This window comes from Urocitellus parryii, chromosome 4, assembly GCF_045843805.1.
Source record: "Urocitellus parryii isolate mUroPar1 chromosome 4, mUroPar1.hap1, whole genome shotgun sequence".
NCBI classification, from domain to species: Eukaryota; Metazoa; Chordata; class Mammalia; order Rodentia; family Sciuridae; genus Urocitellus; species Urocitellus parryii.
In genome coordinates, this window is record NC_135534.1 from 31,042,097 (window position 1) to 31,061,549 (window position 19,453).

The 19,453-nt window shown below is 46.8% G+C and overlaps 1 protein-coding gene across 4 annotated transcripts; it reads right to left on the reverse strand.

The window, feature by feature from the left end:
- Positions 1-1,008: 1,008 nt before the first annotated feature.
- Positions 1,009-18,094, reverse strand: Ehf (ETS homologous factor). Of its 4 annotated transcripts, none has more exons than XM_077797548.1 (8): positions 17,998-18,094; positions 13,453-13,698; positions 11,224-11,286; positions 8,792-8,860; positions 8,601-8,669; positions 2,857-2,916; positions 1,213-1,408; positions 1,009-1,108 (listed from the first exon to the last, which is right to left on the reverse strand). In XM_077797548.1, the coding sequence occupies exons 1-8, from the start codon at positions 18,092-18,094 to the stop codon at positions 1,009-1,011; spliced, it is 900 nt and encodes a 299-aa protein (XP_077653674.1). The 4 variants fall into 4 exon arrangements, with proteins under 4 accessions (XP_077653674.1, XP_026260831.2, XP_077653675.1 ...); XM_026405046.2 differs by having other exon boundaries at positions 2,857-2,919; XM_077797549.1 differs by lacking the exon at positions 8,601-8,669.
- Between the last annotated feature and the right edge of the window lie 1,359 nt (positions 18,095-19,453).

Consider the following 19,453-nt stretch of genomic DNA (forward strand, 5'->3'; position numbering starts at 1 on the left):
TTGAGTTGTCACAGCTGGGGACAGCTATTGGTATCTTTGGGGTAGAGGTAAGGAGTTCTTCTATACATCTTGCAATGCATGGGAGAGCCCTTCTCACAAAGAATGAAATGTCAACTGTGCCAATTGAGAAACCTTAAACTACAGAGATCCAAGAGCAAACGCCTTAGTCATTTTCCTACCAACACCTCCTTTTTCCTATTTTTCTATTTTTAATCATCTAGAATAAAAAATAACCAAGACTCACCTGTCTCTCTCTTAAGTAACTAGAAGTGAGCAGATGTAGCAATTGACATTTCTTCACCAACCATCCGAGGGAAAGGGGGAATAGGTAAATCATTCCTGGATGAATATAAAACCCTTCACCATTATTCTTCTCGCCCAGAGACCTTCCAGGTCAGGTGATCCTAAGTGATTGCAGCCCACCCTGGATTTGGGGAGTCTCCAATCTCTGCTCACTGGGCCCTAACAGGTTAAACTTCCTGGTATCCTTCTGGTTTCATCCTGTCCTTCTGAGACCCTGGACTTCATCCTGACAGCTATATCCACCTCTCTTGGCAAGGTCCTGTGGATGCTGATGTGTGGAAGACTCCTCACCTTTTCCCTAAATCACTTTGCACACACCTGAAAACATTTAATGCCCTTTGATTTTTCTTTCTCTCAGCAAGAAGCGCAAGGCTACACCCCTTGTTATTCTTGTGGCAGGAAAGAACTTCACAATAGAGGCAAAAAGAAATCACAACCACATACAGCGTCGTATTTCACAGAAAACTGTGTACGTTGGTTCCCCATATAGGACATACTTCAAAGTAACAAAATAATCTTTTATCAACCGTAGTGTTCCTTCTTCCCATTCGAAGTAGATATATATATATATATTTATATTTTTTTCCACTCGTGGTACATAAATATCAGAGAAAAATAGTCTTTGAAATATTTACGTCCAGGAGTCCTTGGCTGGCTATGAGTCATTCCGTGTGTGTTTTGGATTGTGCTTGGGGGGGTCGATGCTCAATTTTCATTTTCTCTCCATCCACGAGCATTCTTCCCAAATTTATATACCAGCCTTCGTCCGTCCACCCGTTCCAGAATTTCTCGCTTGTAGTAATATCTGTAACCAAGGACACCCCATGAGGCAAGCCATTCAGACTAAGGCTGTCGGGGAGGGAACGGGTCCCCTGGCCCCATCAATTTGGGAGACAGGCAACTCCTCACCTCATGGCCCGGCTGAGCTTCTCGTAGGTCATGCTGCTGTTGTTCTTCTTTTTGCCCCAGAGCTGAGCCACGGCCTCTGATTTCAAGAACCTGAAGATGCCCTCAGACCGGTCTTCCCACTTAATCAACCCCGGGTTCTTGTCTGGATTCAGGAGGATGTCGCGAATGAATTCCCATAAGTGAGTTCCTCTGGGGTCTGGGGAGGAGAAGAGAAGGGGGCTGAGGAATGGCCTCAGGGACATCACAGCACAAGGACAGCAGGAGGAACACTGGGTCCCACTGCCTCTTTTAAGCAGGAGAGACTCAATGCTCCCCGAAGGAAGGGTTACCCCACCACCAAATACTGGACATAAAAAATGAACAATGAGCTGGGTACAGGGGGGCGCACGCCTATAATCCCAGCAACTTGGGAGGCTGAGGCAGGAGGACGGTAAATTCAAAGCCAGCCTCAGCAATTTAGCAAGGCCCTTAGCAACTCAGTGTCTCTAATAAAATATAAAAAAGGGCTGGGGATGTGGCTCAGTGGTCGAGTGCCCAGGAGTTCAATCCTTGATACCCTCCCCCTGCAAAAAAAAATGAACAATGAACACATTTTTATTTACAAATTGGGAAGCTGAGTCCCAGAAAATTTAAGTGAGTTGACTAAGGTCACACAGTCAACTATGGGCAAAGCCAAGGCTAAGAAATCGGTGTTAGGTCTCCTTGGCTGGGGGAATTTCTTCCAGTTTTGTACAGATGGCTTGGTCTTCACTTCAACTAGTCACCTCTTCCCCAGAAAGCGACTTCAACCTCTTATCTAGTACCTCTTCCAATTAAATGGCTCCACCCCAGGAACTGTGCTGCAGCCAAATGCAAAGCAGAGAAGGCTCCAGAATTTTAACTCTTAGAATATACTGGGGTGGGGGAATATGTTAGGTATTTTTCCACAAAATACAAAATTAAATATAACAATATATATACAGGAGTTGGGGGGAGGGCTCTTGAAAATGAAGCAGCTACTGAAAGGAGATGAGCAACCAAATTCAGTTTTCCTCCCGCTGGATTTGTGACACCTCCCCTCCGGTGTGCCATTGGAGGGACCACGTAAGACCATTCTTATGGCATGGCCTGGAATAGCAAATGGTAAAGAGACAGCGATTCCCTGTAAAAAAAAAGATTCTATGGTGTTCTTTTCTCCCTAAGCCCCCCTCAATTCTGTGTCTCTGATAGCTCACTGTGTTCATAAGGTTTTGTGATTGGGGGAAATCCAATTCCAAAGAGCAGTGTTAAGTCTCCTGAATAATCAGCCTCTTCTCTTCGAACAACAACTCCACAAGGGCGGGGGTGTCAGCATCCAGCCAAAGGAGGAGGCTACCTCTCAGCCATCTCTCCTCATCTTTTCCAGGGAGGGAGGGACGTGGCTAACCCCTTGCCTGCAAGAAGTCCTTATTCCATGAATGTCGTCTTTAGAATAAAAAGTGGGGCTTGCAGGCCCCACTTTGAGGAGCACTGCACTGAGAGTGCTTAGCCATTAAGGGGTATCTCCGTTTTCTCTCTCAGCCCAGCTGGAGGTGAAGACACGGAGACAGCAATGTTGGCTAAGACCTAGTGGCTTCTGGTTAGTGCAACGAGAAGGGAAGGGCCAAGAGACCGGCCAGCACTCACTGTGCTTCTTGGTGTGGGACTTTGTAGGGTGCTCTGGCTCCTTCTTCATGTCAGGCGAGTCTGCTCGGGAGAAAAACGAGAGCTTTTGAGTTTACCTGTGTCTCTCTCCAGTTATCCTTTTCATTCATGCCTGTACTCATTGAACTAGTGTAGATTGAGCACCTCCTGCATGCCTTGCACTGTTTGACTATATGGTAGCTAGTGAAACAGATGATAAACACTATAGATAAAAATGATGCAGGGTAAAAAATGGGGCAAGAAGCATGGAGGTGGGAATCATTTGCACTTTCCTATCAAGGAGGACACAGAAAACCTTTCTGGTTAAGGAACCCGAGGGATGTGAGGGAGATCTCCGTGCACAGAGCTTGTGGAGGAGCCTTCCATGGGCGAGTACCGTAAGTGCCAAAGTCCTGAGGCTGATGTGCAAGAAGAAGGAAGACAGTGTGGCAGAGAGCAAGGAGGAGAGCAGCAGGAGCCGAGTTCCCAGTTCCCATTCGCGCCTTTTTAGGACTTTTAAAGAACTTTGTTCTGTGAGAAAATAGATTTAGGTCACTAGAAAGATTTTTTTTTCACATCATACAAAAATGTAAACATGCCTAACAAAGAAAAATGGCTTTTAAGCTAGAGGGGTGCCATTTTTTTTTTTTTGGCGTGCAAAGTTACATTTTAATCACCCCAACAAAGGGGCCATTGAGTGGCCTGAACTCAGTACAGAGGGCCACCGTGGACTATGGAAACACAGGTTAGTTTAACCAGTGACTCATTATGGCAACTCTTCAATTGTCACCAAAGAGGAGGAGGCAGAGGCGGATCTATGAAGTAAAATTCTCAGAAAAATAAATAAAACAGCCAATATTGCACATTCTCTGTTATATGTAGACGTGGGAGGCAGAGGGTAGAATATTGACCACCAGTGTCTAGGAAGTGGGAAGGACAAAGACAAGGACAGACAGGGAGCAAGATGCAGTCAGGGAGGAGGGGACAGTTCCAGCGCGCCCCCCGCCCCGCCCCGCCAGCACAGGGGGCTGACTACAGGCCACAGCAATTGACGACCTATTTTATAAAGAACTCAAAGAGAAAGGTGTGATGTTTCCAAACACCAAGCAATGAGAAAACTTTAAGGAGAAGGAAATGCTAATTACCCCGATTTGATATTGTACCTTGTGCACAGGCATCAAATTAACGTACGGTACCCCAGAAGTATGTTCGACCATCATGTCAATTAAAAAGAAAGTGAAAACCAAACGCTCAAGCTGTGTGTCTGTGTATGAGAAAGAGACAGAGACTGAGACAGAGACAGACAGACAGGCAAAGGGACCTAAACACAAGTCACTCCTGGGCCAGAAAAGTCTCTTCAGTGCATATTTCATCTGGGCTTCCTAACCTAGGGTTCAGTGACCCACATGAAGCCTTCGAGGTCATTCTGGACTAAAACCACACATAAAGGAAAGGAGCGCAGAGTATTCATTTCTTTGTCAAGAGTAGTCTAGTGTTTTCTGGGTGCCGTGGCGCATGCCTGTAAACCCAGCACCTCAGGAGGCTGAGGCAAGAGAATCACCCTTTAGCGAGGCCCTAAGCAACTCAGTGAGACCCTGTCTCTAAATTAAATACAAAAAGGGATGGAGATGTGGCTCAGTGGTTAAGCACTCGTGGGTTCCATCCCTGATTTTAAAAAAAAGTGGTCCAGTATTCAAAAAAAGTTCATGAACCACAGACAAGCTCCTAATTAGAATGGTTAAAAGACAATCGATAGTGTTTTGGGGGTACTTTCTTTCTACCAGTCACTGTCACTGTACTAAGCACTTTATATGAATCACGTTACATGATTCTTACAGTAACTCTGAGTACTATTATGAGTACCCTGTGAGGCACTATCCTAGTCCAGAATTTTACAGCTATGGAGGCTCTGAGAGGTCAAATGACGTGTGTGTAGACACACAGCCTGAAAGCGGAGCCAGGTTGTGAACACAACTGATTGAATCCAGAGGTTTTACTCATAAGCACTGTTCTGAGCCATTTCCACAGATGACAACCTACTTTGGCACACAACAGATTTCACAAAGTTTATCCTGCCAAGGGTCAAGTTCACTTTTATAACGCCTCTATTAGTTGAAAATAGAATTCCAATCTGGGGATTCCGTATTTCCCAGGGCACACAGGCCCATTCATCTATCGGATCACCCGGATTGTGAGGACCCAGTGCTCCCAGCAGGTTCTCCAAAATCCAGGGCAGGACAGAGAACAGGGATTGAATAAGAGCGGAGAAGAAGAAAACCTTCTCAATACGGTTAAGAACCTCTCTCCAGGTGTTGTCCCCAGGAGGGTCTGCACCTGACTTGGGTTTCTCTGAAATCTAGAAAGATCAATTCTCGGGAAACACAGGAGACTTCACTGTCCCTCCCTGCAGGCTGCAGGGCCAGGTTGCAACATCCCATCAGGATGTGACAACATTCAACAGGTCTGGCACCCGCCCCGGTTCCCAAGTGATACATCACTCTGACAGGGCCACGTTGTCCTGTAGACAAAGAGTGGCATTTACCCAACAGGCCACAAGCAGAGCTCTCTTTCAAATGGCATCCAGGAGGGATGCAAGGCTATTATTTCAGAGCCAGGGTTGAACCCAGAAAAACCCAGGTGTCTCTCCGTGTACTCTCCTCAATCACTGTGAGTTACGACCTGACGCCCAATCAATTACTCAGGCCTAAGTTACCTTTGTGAATAGGAAGACAACCCTGGACACTCTCCTCAGGAAAATATATATATATATATATATATGCACATCCGTGTGCAGTTATGGAATTTGGTCAATCATTTCAGAGGTCTGCGGCCCTCTTCAGAGTTTGTGGACTCTAGATTAAAAAGCCCCAGGTGAGATAAACCACCAGGAAATTTTTCTGTTGGAGATGTCAGCCATGTACCCAGGCTAGGCCTCCATCCAGCTTAGGAAAAGATTAAAAATAGAAACAAACAAAAACTAATAAAAATGTTCATCCTCACAGGGATGACTGACATGAAGCCTTCGAGGTTATTCTGGACTCACAGGGAGGAATAAGCAGCCAAAGGCAAAAGAAAAATCGAATTTCTTCCAGTCCCCTCTTGCTGTTCCAATATGCAGGGGCCATGGGGGGATCTCTGAGCCACCTCAGCACCCCGATCGTTTGATGTACCACCTCCATACAGCCAGCCTCTCCCCCTGGGTCCTCCCCAGTGGCGCAAAATAAAAGTCCAGGCCTTTGAAGTTAGCCATGTGGTGAAGTGATTCACGGTCATAAAATAAGGGCTTGCTCCGGGGAGGCTGTCCGGCCTGGCTTTCTCTCGGCTCCCCTCCCAGGCACTCCGGGGCAAGGTCCGTCGGATCCAGGCAGGGGCAGCCACCAGCCACCAGCCACCCGTTTATGATGCCAGTGTGAGAACATGACTTCAGCTTCGCTGCTTCGCAAGAAGCAGAGATTAGGGGCATTTGCATATGATTCAGTGGTGAGCCATTTCTTTACGGGATATACAAATTTCAGCGTTCTAATAGACCGTGCCACCCTAGCTCCAGGCTCGACAAGTCAGTAGATAAACACATCAAGCCCGGGTTGGCATGGCTGGCTGCAGGATTATCGGGCGGATCAGAACACTGGCGGCGGCCATTTTATGAAATGGCAGATGACAGAGAGATCAAAACAAAGCTCGCTTGCTTCCCCACCTGCCTTTATCACAGAGGCCATCAGTTTACAGGGAGCCTTGCCTGGGCTCAGCTGGTAACTTGCATTCAGACACAGGGAGATCTGCAGCTGCACTGGATTGCAAGGCAGCTGGAAAGATACAGACACTGCCCATGGCAGAGGTCTTGGAGTTGGGGGAAGGTGGTTCTGCATCCATCCAGCAGAGATCAAACTCTTCTGAAAGAACTGATCTGTGCAAAATTGGGCTTAATAACCTACTTGGAGGGCTATTCTTCCCAAGAGTGCCAGCTGCAGACACTGAATGGATTCTTTAGGTAGCAATTCGGAGAGAGGTTTTTGTCTGTTCATCTCATTGTCTAGCCTGTTATAACAGCCCAATGGGGGGAGGCGGGGCTGGGGACAGGGATCAGGGAGGTGGGGGAGAGCAGATTCAAAGAGCCTGTTTTAAGAAGGAGTATCCAAAAGTATAACAGGTGGCTCAGGAGGTGGCACATTTCCTATCCCAGCAAAAGTGCAGACACAAACTGGCCCCCAGCCCCTGTTGGCTCTGAGGTTCTAGAAGCAGAGAGCAGAGTCACAAAAGGGGAAGGAGGACAGGGCTCCGAGGCAGCAGAGCCGAGATTGTGGCTCTCAGGTTTCCCAGAAGCCCTGCGACCTGACAACCCCGGAGGCGTGGGAAGTGGTTGGTTCAACTTTATTCTTAGTTGGAATCTCTCTCCCCATAAGTCCAAGACCCAACCGGAAGGACGTGGAAGGTGACACCTTGGGAAGTTTGAGAGGAAACCCAAAGGTGACTGGGGTGGTGTCCTCAGCCTGAAGCCCTTCGTCTTGACTGGGTGGCAGCGATTGCCACAGCAGGACGGCACCCCCCACGGGCTGCTCCTCCAGAGTGGCACAGGCGCTGCCTGCCTTCCCGTGTTTGCTCTGACTTCCTAATTTCAACAAATAACTTCGAGTGACACATAATGCTAAGGGCTGTTGGAGGGAGAGGAAGTAGAGAGATGAATTGGCTTCGGTTCTCAACCTCAATTCCAGAAGCATTTATACTGGCTCCCGGCCCTGTCTCATTCAAGGGGTTTGACCCGAACAAAACCTCAGACCAAAAGCTTTCGTTATTTCAGTTCTCAAAAATACACACTCAACCAAAGAAGGGGAGAAAAAAGAGAGTAAGGTTTGTTGTTTAATTTCATACTTTCTTTCACAAAAGCAACTAAATCCCAGTCATGAAGTTAACCCAGATTCAGTTCTTGCAGGAGGGCACTTCCATGTCCAAACTCTATTTTATAGACCCAAAGAAATGCAGAAGCTTGTCCCCAGGTCAAGGGACATAAAAAAAATCTTTTATTCAACGAATTCATACTCTATCCATGCTAATGTACCTATATGTGAGGGGGTGTCATCTGAAAGCCCTTCTTCCAGAATCCCCACATGCCAACCTCTCACTTGGTGTACCTTGTCTAAGAGTCATAGATAAACCCCATTGCACCCAATCTTCACCAAATGCAACCAATGTGAACATAATTGACAGGGCTCTGACATATCACAGAGAACCGCAGGGTGAAACTAAAAAAACTGAGAAAAACGCATGATCATTGGGATTCCGGAAATTTCCAATGCCGACTCCTCCACACAGAGACCACCACCACAAATTCAAAAGACTCTGGATTCCCTGGTTAGATATTCTTCCCCTAAAGCCAGCTGCAGTTTGAAACGAATGTTCAAATGTAGTTGAGAATTAATCATAGCCTTCTCTCTCATCAATAATTTTATCAGACATATCCCCAGAGCAGATTTATGTTAAAAGGGAAGGAAAACATGAACAACTTTTGTTGTCATATGAGTGACTGGTGTCACAGAAGACAAACATTTTTCCTATAGGAATCCCTACTGGTCCTCTTCCATGCATGCAAATGGCCTCAAAAGCAGATCTGCTTTTATAAAAGTCCACTCAATTCCTTTCTCAGCCTTTTCACGAGCAAGACTCCGGCAAAGTGGAAATGGAGGATGTTGGTCATTCTCACTAATTCTCTGTTAGCCCTTGCATGTCTAGCCTCCGATGTCAGGAGAACTTACCAACAGGAAGGTGACCGGTGGTTGTCATGGAGATCTGGGCCCTGCAGAAAGTTTTGCTGTCCAACAAGTCTGCAGCAATGAAAAAATCAAGGGCATTAATACCCCCCTTCTTATAACACCACACAGTGTGTGGCCACTGGACCATCAAACTAAGAATGTCAGAGGGCCTTCTGTGTTGGGGAGTTAGTTACCTACTGTGCTACCATAGTTGGTGTCGTATAAATAGTTTTCTTCTTTCCAGGTGTTCATGATGGAAGGGTCTAGAAAGAACAGAAAATGGGGAAAGGTCAACAACCCTTATTCCCAGGGTGAAGAACCTGCCCCTTCCAAGTCACTGCCCTTCAGAGAGGCATGGGAAGAAGGGTATCCCCCCAAGAAAAAGGCAACAGTGTGCTTCAGCTACACCTCGCTTTTTAAATGATGCCATCCCACAGTTCATCGGGCGCCAGGTGGGAACAGCCTGCTACGGTGTCCTCCGGGTGATCCACACCTGCCACAGTGGAATCCTGTCCTTGACCAATGCTCTGATTTCCTAAGACTGTTTCCAGCCTCCCCTGGCTTAGTCTTACACTCTACTATATAATCCCCAGAATATTTTTTACCCTGGGGAGGAGGGAAAGCCTGGTTTGGGACAAATAAATGTATAATCAGTGAGCAGTGAGCTCATTTTTTCCTATGGATATCTTCCTGGGTGAATGTGTCTTTGGTCAGCCTTATCAGGGTCTCTTGATGCCTAAAATCCAGAGAGAATCCCCTTCCCGTTAGGTGTCAACCGGCTTCCTTTAGGTCTCTCCAGTTAACTTAAGCGGAGAAGGGAAAAATGTATCGCCAAATTGAACAAACAACTTGTAAGAGTAGAAAGAAGGGCTGCTCAGCAACCCGTCCTTCTCCTGCATGCCAGGGAGGCACATCTTTCTCTGACTGTTCTCCAGAGTTCCGATTTGAAGGAAAGTCCCCTCTCCTTGCCCCAAATGAAGCCCAGCTCCCACCCAGCCCCCATAACCGGGCTGGTCTCCAACATGGGCATTTCCTTTCGGAGTTGGTCAAGAGCATCAAGATTTTTCCCCTTATTCTCCCCACCCGCCCAAGTTTCCTGATTTCCTTTTCCTGCCTATGCAGGCTGCCCTCCACTCCCCTCCTGGCCAGGTTCTGAGTTGTAGGGCCTGGGTGGTAAGCCACTGGCCGAGTTTCATTTTGTTTTTATAGCATAAATGGTATAAAACCTGACTCACTGGCTAAGTCCTCCTGTTTACGACATAGGGATTTAGCTGGTGTTTGAACTAATAGCTACGTGTTTGGGCACCCCAAGCCCAATCTCTTGGGGTTACACCCCTCTCCTTGTTGGGTCACCTCATACACCTGTTGTTGTCTCTGAAAACAAAATGAACCAAAGAGGTTTGGGGGTGTTGGCCCCTCCAGGAGCCTCTCATCCCCTCCTCCCAGGGTGGACCTTCTCCACCCTTCAGCTCAGCTCTTCTGAACTGGCAGCACCAGAATGGCTGGGTGGCCAGGGAGGGGTGGCCAAGCTCTCGGGACGTCTCCAATATCACCCTGTCTCCTCTAGAGGGGTCATGGGTAGGGTCGAGTGTATTTGCAAGGGATCTTCTTAGCCACGCCCTGCGTCATCTCTGGGGCTAGGGCAGACCTATAAAGCACAGGCCATTCGGGAACCCCTCCCCCAGTCTGTAGAGGGAGGGCAGGGCTAAGGAGGCCTAATTAACATGCTTAGCAGCTATTGTTTTTTTTCTTTAATAATGGTAGACCAGTCCCCTTATAAAAGAGTCAATAACTGCATGGGCTAATTTTGGTGCCAAGTGACTCACAAATCACCCCCAGGTCAAATTCTGTCCTTGGTGACTAGCACGCAACCCTCGGGGAGGCCTGTGTCAAACCTGGTCGGCCCACGTGGCTCGCAATCTCCCCGATGTGGACACAGGGAGTGACCTGGGAGCCGTGGCACCTGCACTGTTTATCATGGTGGCAGACTGTGGGGAAAGCTCTGGGAGAGAGATTTAGGACAGAGGAAAGGGGACAAAAGTGAACATGGCTATTAGAGGACTTGTAGACTCTGCTCAGAGCCCAGGGCATCGCTCCTGTGAAAATGTCCTTAAGGCAGGAGCTGGGCTCCACAGTGCCTTTGGCCGTCCCCAGGGAAGCTCCCTAGGGCCAGAAACTACACTAACCACAATGCCAACTCAGCATCCCCCCCACCTTTCCTGGTGAACAGACTCCCATTTAGGGAGGAGGGGGAGAAGAGGAGACATTGACCCTTCCTCTTTCCTCGCCTTGCTTTTCTGAACTTTCCAAATCTAATCCTCTTACTCTTTTTCTGGGGAGGAAGCCCATCTTAGAATCTGCCCTCTCCCAGCTACCAGGCTGACCTGCAGTAGGAAGCAGAGAAGTCTGGGCAGAAAGGAGGCCCAGAAAGCGTGGGTGATCGCTGGTCCCAGGGCCACGGATATGAGGCTCCTGGAAGGGTGGTCCACTGGAGACAGGCAGGAGAGTGGCCTCTCTGGGTCTCCTGCCTACACCTCCTCCCACACTCTCTCCGGTGTTCCCTCCCCATTTTTCTTCCCAGGGCTTTGTCTAGCCAACCTGGCTCCCCGAATCTCCTGCCACTCACCGGTCTGTTCAGTCTTGACAATGACATTGTGTGTGGACTGGAACAGGTCACTGCTGCACTGGCCTGTGAAGGACAGAATGAGAAAGTCAGAGGGGAACCAGATGAAGCCAAAACTTGATGCTTAAATAAAGACAGGCTGGCTTCTCTGAAGAGCTTCTGCCATTTTCCTGCCTGACCACCTAGGTTTGCTCATGGTAGGGGGCTTCCCTCTCAGCCTCTACACATTTCAGTCTGGGGTCTGTCCTTAGGTCCATAAATCAAAGGCCTAGGTCACCCATTATCTAATTGAATTGTTTGGCATTGTAGACAGAAGACATCTAGTATGGTGGACCTAGAATTTCAGAAGTCAGAAGACCAGTTTTTTCCATTCCCAGTTGGAAGGCATTCACTTCTTTTGGTCTAAGTTTCCTCATCATGAATTTAGGGAATTTTACTAGATAGAGTCCATAGATGACCTCTAAGATATTTTCCCATACTAAGATATGACATGAAATGGAAAGGAGAATATAGGCCAAGTCATTTTGATTTAACCAGCTTGATTCTTCGATACATCTGGATAAAATCAGTGAATTTTCCCTTGTTTATGCCTCCAGCATGTGGATAAGTGGTGCCCACCACCTAGTCCTGTGTTTGCTTGAAACCCCTCTCATGCTACACGGTATATAAAAGCACACATACATGCAAATGAATCTAGAATTTTTCTCCTCTCCAGATAGATTATGTCTATCTCAGGAGTACAGGTCAAGCCTCTAACTTCTCTGGCCTTCAGATTTCCCATCTAAAATATGGCTACAATATTTAGTTTGTCCTAAGTTCATTTGATGAGTGCCTAATATAAATAAATACTCAATAAATGTAAGTAAGTAAAACATCTGCAAAAAAGCACACAACAATACAAGGAGGAGACATCTGTCCATTAGGCTCTCAGAGGTGACAGCAGCCTGCGGGAGACCAAGCAAGTCACAGAAGGTCAAAGACGGAAGGTCAAAGGTGGCCACAACACCTCCCAGGTCTCCCTGCCTCAGGCTTCAATCAGAGCAAAGCTTTAAAGGAGTGGACTTAATTGGAGGTGGGGAGGTAAATATTTTTAATTCTTCAATTATAAGCCTGCTCTTTCTGAAGACTCCTGGGGGTTATTTATAGAGCCTTGTTTGGTTTGATTCTAGTAAAAGAAACATGAGCAACCAGCCCCATGAGGTGGGTGAGAAGAAGGGAGTGCTAGGGCCCGGGATGAGGTCATCCGCAATGGCCGCCCAGCTGCCAGCCGCACAGCTGGACTCGGGCTGCGCTCAGTGTGAATGGCAGCTGTCAGGGTCTGACTCTGCCTCAAGTTCTGGAACTCACATTTCCTGAGCCCTAATAACTTGCCAATACATGTTCTCCTAAGACATAAGTGCTCTTTCCCGTGTGGATGGGCCAGACCACTAGCTTTTAATAATCAATGCAACATGTCCGTAGTTCTCAGAGGGGCTGGTTTTTTACAGCCACTATTAGAAAAACTTCATGCCAGTGTCAAAGCATTCTGCAAGAGGAGTTGTCTGTCCTGCTGGGTCTTACAAGTCAGTGTAGAATATGCGTGTGTGGACAAGCCACCACCAGTGGGTAGCTTTTGGAGTGGTGGCCTCTCGGTGTGCAAGATGACATTGGGAGAGACGCTTGAGGCTGTAGGGCAGCATCACTGCAGAAATAATCCATTCTAACTTCTTTTCATTCCTTTTTTTTTTCTTTTATGTTACAGAATTTTTAAGAATCTGCTGAAATACAGTGAAACGTCTCTCCTCCCAAACATGCAGATCTAATTTCATATATCTTCTTACTATTCTAGGCCCCTATTTTAAGAACTCAAGTAAAAGGATTTTGTTTCTTTGTTAAGTAATCGTGATCATCTTTAACAAGCAAAGAGTTGGTAATAGTTGATGACCTCTGTTAAAAAAAAAAAGGTAAAAGAAAAGTTTGTCTAGGGGTAGTAAGTATTCCATGAGCACCCAGCCAACCCTTGTCTCCCTGAAAATTGATATAAGGAGAGAATTAAATTACATCATGTTTAGAAGGGATTAGACATGATTTGTACCCTAGGCTTCACTCCTGTCCTCTCACTTCCCTTCTAATTCTCTGTCTTGGGAAATGACAGTTTGGAGGCGAGACCATGTTTTGTTGTCTCCGCAAGAGCCCAGCCAGCCCCTGCGCTTCCCAGCTGCCTCCCAGCAGGGTATGGAGAGAGGTAGTCACCGTTCCATTTGAGATGCTGCAGGTTGCTGTAGAGCAGCTGCCCCGCGGTGCCCGCTGCCCGGGTGAACTCCTGCAGGCTCATGCTGCAGAGGTGCTCTCCATTGACGTCGAACTCCTGGAACGGGATGCAACTGGCGTCCAGCTGGTTGGTGTCCAGCAGGTGCTGAAGCCACTCCCACACCTGGTACTTGGTCCAGTACTGAGGATGGATTTCATGCCACTGGCCTCCGAAAAACCCACTGGATACTGAAAAACAAGAGGTGGCCCCTGGTTGCTCCTGGGCACAGGCTCAGACACAGGGATGCTGGCTGGCAGATGTCTTGGGAACATGACCCAAGCCCTTGTGCCTCAGCGAGGGCTTCGGAATATGCAATGCACTCTGCACAGGAGGCTTGAAAAATGTGGTTCCTCCCAACTGTGGCAGGGCCATCATTTAGCCTCTGTGACTTCATGTAGATAAGAATATGAGACCTCAAATGCTCTGAGCTCACTCCCCACCCACCCCAAAAATGCTACAAAAGTTTAAACATTGCTATAGTCTCAGCAACTTATTAGCTTATTATCCACACACTTCTGTCTCTCCGTATCCCTGGGAAATTGGTGCCTGGGCTTCTAATGGATACTCAAATCCCTCATATAAAATGCTATGATATCTGCAGACAACCTACACAATTCCTCCCACATACTTTAAGTCATCTCTAGATTACTTAGAATCCATCATACAACATAAATACTACATAAATAATTGCTATAGTATGATTCCCAGGAAACGAGGAGAAGAAGACAAGTCTGTATATATTCAGTAAAGACACATTTTTAATCTAAGGTTAGTTGAATCTGCAAATGCAGAACCCTCAGATTTAGAGGGTCGACTATAGTCCCCCCACCTTTTTTCTCTTTTTTTTTTAATATTTACTTATTTATTAGTTTTTGGTGCACACAACATCTTTGTTTGTATGTGGTGCTGAGGACCGAATCCGGGCCGCACGCATGCCAGGCGAGCGCTCTACCGCTTGAGCCACATCCCCTTTTTTCTCTTACATACATTCCTACAGGCGTGTACAAATACACCTCCAATCCCAGACCATTTTAAACCAACAATGAAGCTGGAAGTTAAGGTTCTTTTCTCTATGATGCCTTTGCTTCTCCCACAAGTGGTCCCCATCATTTATCTGCTAATGTGCTGACATCTTTATTGCCACCCACTGGTTACAGTAGCTGCTGTCATGTTACTTCCCTGCTCGGTTACCCTCAATTACCTCCAGTTTCCACCGTATAAAACTAGCAAGCCAGGCGTTGAGGGTCTTCACTACTTTTCAAGCGACCTTTGACTTTCATCTTTTTTCTGTACCATTCTTTCAATCCCCTTTGCATTCTACTCTTATTCCTGTTGGATTCCCATCTTTGAAACTCTGATCACCCACAAAGCCATCAGTGTCCCTGCAAGTTGCTTCAGGGGCTCACTGTCCTCTGGGCCTCCAGGAGACATGCTTGGTATTTCACTAAATGGCATCTGTCACGTTCTGCTTTTCTTCCTAGCTCTCTAAGTACTGTCTGAGTCCTCTTTGTAAATTGTACGCCTCTCCCCAATTCGTATCTCCTATGAAAACGGCCTCAGACCCCTTTCCATAGAAAATGTTCACTATAGATTTATTCAGTGGGATTTTTGCCAGAAGAAGAAATAATGCAGGAATTGGAAGCATTGTCAGGTACAGGTAAAGATGACTAGTTCAGACACAGTGAAGCAGTGAAGTTCATTCAGGTCAATAAATATGGCTGAGCCTGTCCTGTGCTAAACATCTAGGTATGTGACTCTGTCCTGCTCCCTTAAGAGAACACCACGTAGTTGACCCAAAGTTATTGGGAGTTGGAGAACAGAGAGCCAGCTCTGGGGCCATGTTACAGGGCTGAGAGATCGTATGGTCCTCTGGAAAATGGAGGCCAAGAGGAGGCTATCTCTTCCAAGAAAAGCAAGGAAGGGCAGGAACCAGGGAAAGATGCTATTACATCTCTCCAAGCTGAAGAAAGAAAAATCCAACTGATCATGACACAAACTCAAGACATGAACTAATAGGGGGAAAATGCATTTGTAAGGAAACTGCCTCTAACTGTTCCTTCAAAGCCATGCGGGTCAATCCTTCTCACTTTTTTTTGTTTGTTCCTTTGTTACTGGGGATTGAACTCAGGACACTTGGCCACTGAGCCACATCCCCAGTCCTATTGCATTTTATTTACAGACAGGGTCTCATTGAGTTGCTTAGCACCTCACTTTTGCTGAGACTGGCTTTGAACTCAGGATCCTCCTGCCTCAGCCTCCCCAGCTGTTGGGATTACAGGTGTGGGCCACTGCACCTGGCCCTTCTCAAAATTCAATGTGATCATGAATCATGGGGAACTCTGCTCAAATGCAGATTCTCATTCAGTCGATCTGGGGTAAGGCCTGAGTTTCTGCATCTCAACAAACTTCCCCATGCTGCTGCTGCTGCTGCTGGTCTGTGTAGTGACAAGGTGACACAATGCTCCAAAAGGCTTGATCTCCGTAACACCCATGGCCTACCCCCAGCACCCGCCAGAGGACAAACTGAAGGGGGAATGTTCCAACTCAATCCCACTTTTTCTTATCTTGCTCAGAATGCATTCTCTGTTTTCTGACCTCAGAAGTAACAAGAGCAGAAGGTCAAGATCATTTACGGCACAAGGTAACTGCCATTGATAATACCTGCCACCTGCAAGATGAGCTTCACTCCTCATGCTTCTCAGCCAAACAAATGCAGAGCTAGACCCTCAGCTTGGGCCCTAAACAGGAGGACAACCGTGGGGGTAAGAGTGAAGATGGGAAAAAATCTAGTCCAAAAATCTGGTTGTCTAGAACTCTTCCCAAATGTACAAAAACAGAGAATTTAGATCAAATGTTTCCATGTTCCCCAATTATTTTAGTGTCTCACAAACTCAATTGTTTAAGGATAGGATATATATTTTTTTGTAGTCTCTAAACGTATGATATTTTTCCCCCTAAAATAATTGTGTGGCTATCACAGCACAAGACTGGATTTGCCAACAAAGGTAACAATTTTCAATCACCCAATGACAGACCTGGAATAATCTCTTCTGCAAACTTAATAGGGTCTAGTGTAAAGAAGAGAGGCTAAAATTGCATCCTGTTCAAACTTGAGAGAATCCAAGAATTTTGTCTGAAGTTGTCTGGGAAGATACATAGACAACCAGAGAATTCATCAGAAATTCCAGTGAGTTCTGATCTTCCCTGTCACTCAGCTGTCTCCTTCTTCCTCTGTCTTTCAGTCCTCTTTGGAATCTCTGGAGTTTAAGAAATAAAAGCAATCCCCCAATTCTACACCCTGTTCAAACATTGCTCTAGTTTTCTCCCAAGCAAAAACGGGAGGACATTCTGTCCTAATCAAGGATCCAGGGACCTGGAGATGTCATATTTGGGACCTTTCTTCCAGGTCCCCACAGGGGATCTAAAAACCTGCAACAGAAAAAAAAAAGTATCACTGCTAGGAAAGGCAGCATTTTGGTGGGACTAGCCATCAAACCAGAAGGACACCTGTTCGTGCTTTCTAACATGTTTGGCTGGGATTCCAAATTAAAAGAGGTGCAGCTCCACATGGACCAGCTGTTTCTGAGAGACTGTCACCCCCTCCCCATTACCTTCCCACTCCCGCTTCTCAGACTACGCTTTACGGACAGGCTCTGTCCATGTTCCAAGGCAAACCAGCCGCAGAGCCTCTGGTGGGGAGATTAGCAACAGGTATGGGGTGGGCTAAGCTCCAGAGCCTCGTAAGTCCAGCACCACTGGCTGCACCATGGCCTGCCTCAACTGAACGCCCGTACTGCAGGATGTGAGGTCTTTCATTCAGCAGGTATGTTCTGTCCAGATTCCACCGTAAACCACAGGCTTGACCACCACACCCTCTACCAGCCTAACCATCAGGTTCTCCCTCTGTCAATCAATGTGTGCTAGACTAAATCACTAAAGGAGGGCACCTGGTTCCTAAGCAATTTCTCTCCCCTTAATCAGCGAGGCCACTGGAAGGTGAACTAAAAGACAAACTGCTATAATCCCCTCTTCCCTAACCTCCATGCTTCCCACCCCCCCACACACACACTTCCCCATTCCTGTCTTGCTATCCCAACCAAACACTGTTGAACTTCAACAAGGAGTCTTCCCTTTGAGCAGTTCTGCTAGCACCAACACTGCCAGGCTGCCAACCTGGAACCCTGCATTCTGGGAGGAGACAGTGGAATATCTCAAATGGGCTTTTGTCTGGAGCTCTGAGAACCTACAGAGAACTGCAGCATTAAGAGTTTTCTCAGGGCTGGGGATGGGAGAGTGCAAGCTTAGCATGCAGAAGGGCCTGGATTCCATCCCCAATACATCACACACAAAAAGAGTTTTCTCCATTCCTTCTGTTCCCCATGGCCTCTGCTGAACGAAATCTGCAGTTTTCAAATATCAGGTTGGGGAATTCAAGCAAAAGGAGAATGCCCTTGAGCAGTGATCCCCAAACCCACATGGCCCCTTACCATTGCACGTGGGGTAGCTGTCTGTCCAGGTCGGCTGCTGGTGGAGGAGGCTATTGCTGGGGTTGAGATTCATTACACCACTTCCTTCCAGAATCATGATCTGTAAGGGGAGCAGAGAGCCCATTCAGACAGTGACTCTTGGACAAATGTCATCGGAGGGTGCCAATCAGAGAGTTAATTTAGGAAGAAAAAGAAAAAAAGGAAAGAATGTGGAATGTGTCCTCCCACCCATTGCCACAGCCCTTTCCGTAAAAGCAAAACTCATGGCAATTAAAAATTTCCAGGTTCAATTTTCATATGCATGAGGCAAGTTTTTACAGCCACCCATTCATAAATGAATAATCTCTGATCAGGAATGAAACAGGAGGAAAAGCAATACCTGCTCCCAGGGCAAGTCTGGACAGCATCCAAGGTTATTTTTTTTTTTTAAGAGTGAAAATGCTCCAAAAGAGCATTAAGAGATTTTATTTATTTAAAGCTGAATTTCAATTGGTGAAATTTCAGACACAGCACCTATGCAGGAACTCTGTCTGAAACCAGACATTCGCAGATCCCCACACACCTAAGCAGCCTGCCCCTGGGGACCCAGGAATGTTCATTGCCTTAGTACAGATACCTGCTGAGGGATTGGCTAGTGGTCCAAGGGCCTCCGTCATATTTTAGTAGAGCTCCTTAAATATTTTGCCTTAGAGATAATATCGGAAATCATTTGGTTTATCTAACAGGTACAGCCCATTTCTGGTAAAGAACATTATTTTTTTCCCCTCTCTCTGGTAGAAGTTCTGACTTGCTCTTCTCCTCCTGTGAGAGATCTGGAGAATTCAACAGGCTTTCAAGCTGACCTCAGGGTGACTTCCTAAGCCCATGGAATCATTTTCTCAGTTAAAGGACCCAGGAAAAGAGTTTTCTTCCATGGGCCTTTAAACTAGGTAAGAATTTTATACTTTAAAAATATTTCCTTCAATTGTCCTGCATTTGTGACATCCCTACCCCAAAGTTGGGCACCCTCCCCATCACAGACCAAAGCCCCAGGGTGTGTGCAATCATTCAAAGGAAGAGCAGGCTGTTTCCAGAAAGTTATTGAGCACTCCCAGAGGTTGTAAAAGTCACTTGCTCTTTAGAAAACGTTGAGGTGGGGACAGGAGTTGATTACTTCACATCATGGAAATGTTTCTGATGGTTTGGGGGAAACTTTGCATCCTCAGATTGGAGTTGTGGACCCAGGGTCATTCCAGCCTTGCCATCCCCAGGCCCCAACTGAACTTCACTCCTCTGCTTTGATGTAGGGCCTGCGGGGGGTGGGGGTGGGGGTAGAAAAGGGGCCTGGACAAAGCAGAAAGATGTATTCATGTATTCATTGATTCAACAAATATTTATCAAATCAGTGAAGAGCTGGGCACTCACTCTCCTAGGCACCAGGGACAGAGCAGTGATTAAGGGTTGAACTAGGCTGCAT

Coding starts and splice junctions, on each gene's coding strand:
- Ehf (XM_026405046.2), bottom strand. CDS start 18,094: ATGATTCTGGAAGGAAGTGGTGTAATGAATCTCAACCCCAGCAATAGC. Junction 13,699..17,997: donor CAGCTACCCCACGTGCAATG/GTAAGGGGCCAT, acceptor CTTGTTTTTCAG/TATCCAGTGGGTTTTTCGGA. Junction 8,670..8,791: donor CAACTATGGTAGCACAGTAG/GTAACTAACTCC, acceptor TCATTGCTGCAG/ACTTGTTGGACAGCAAAACT.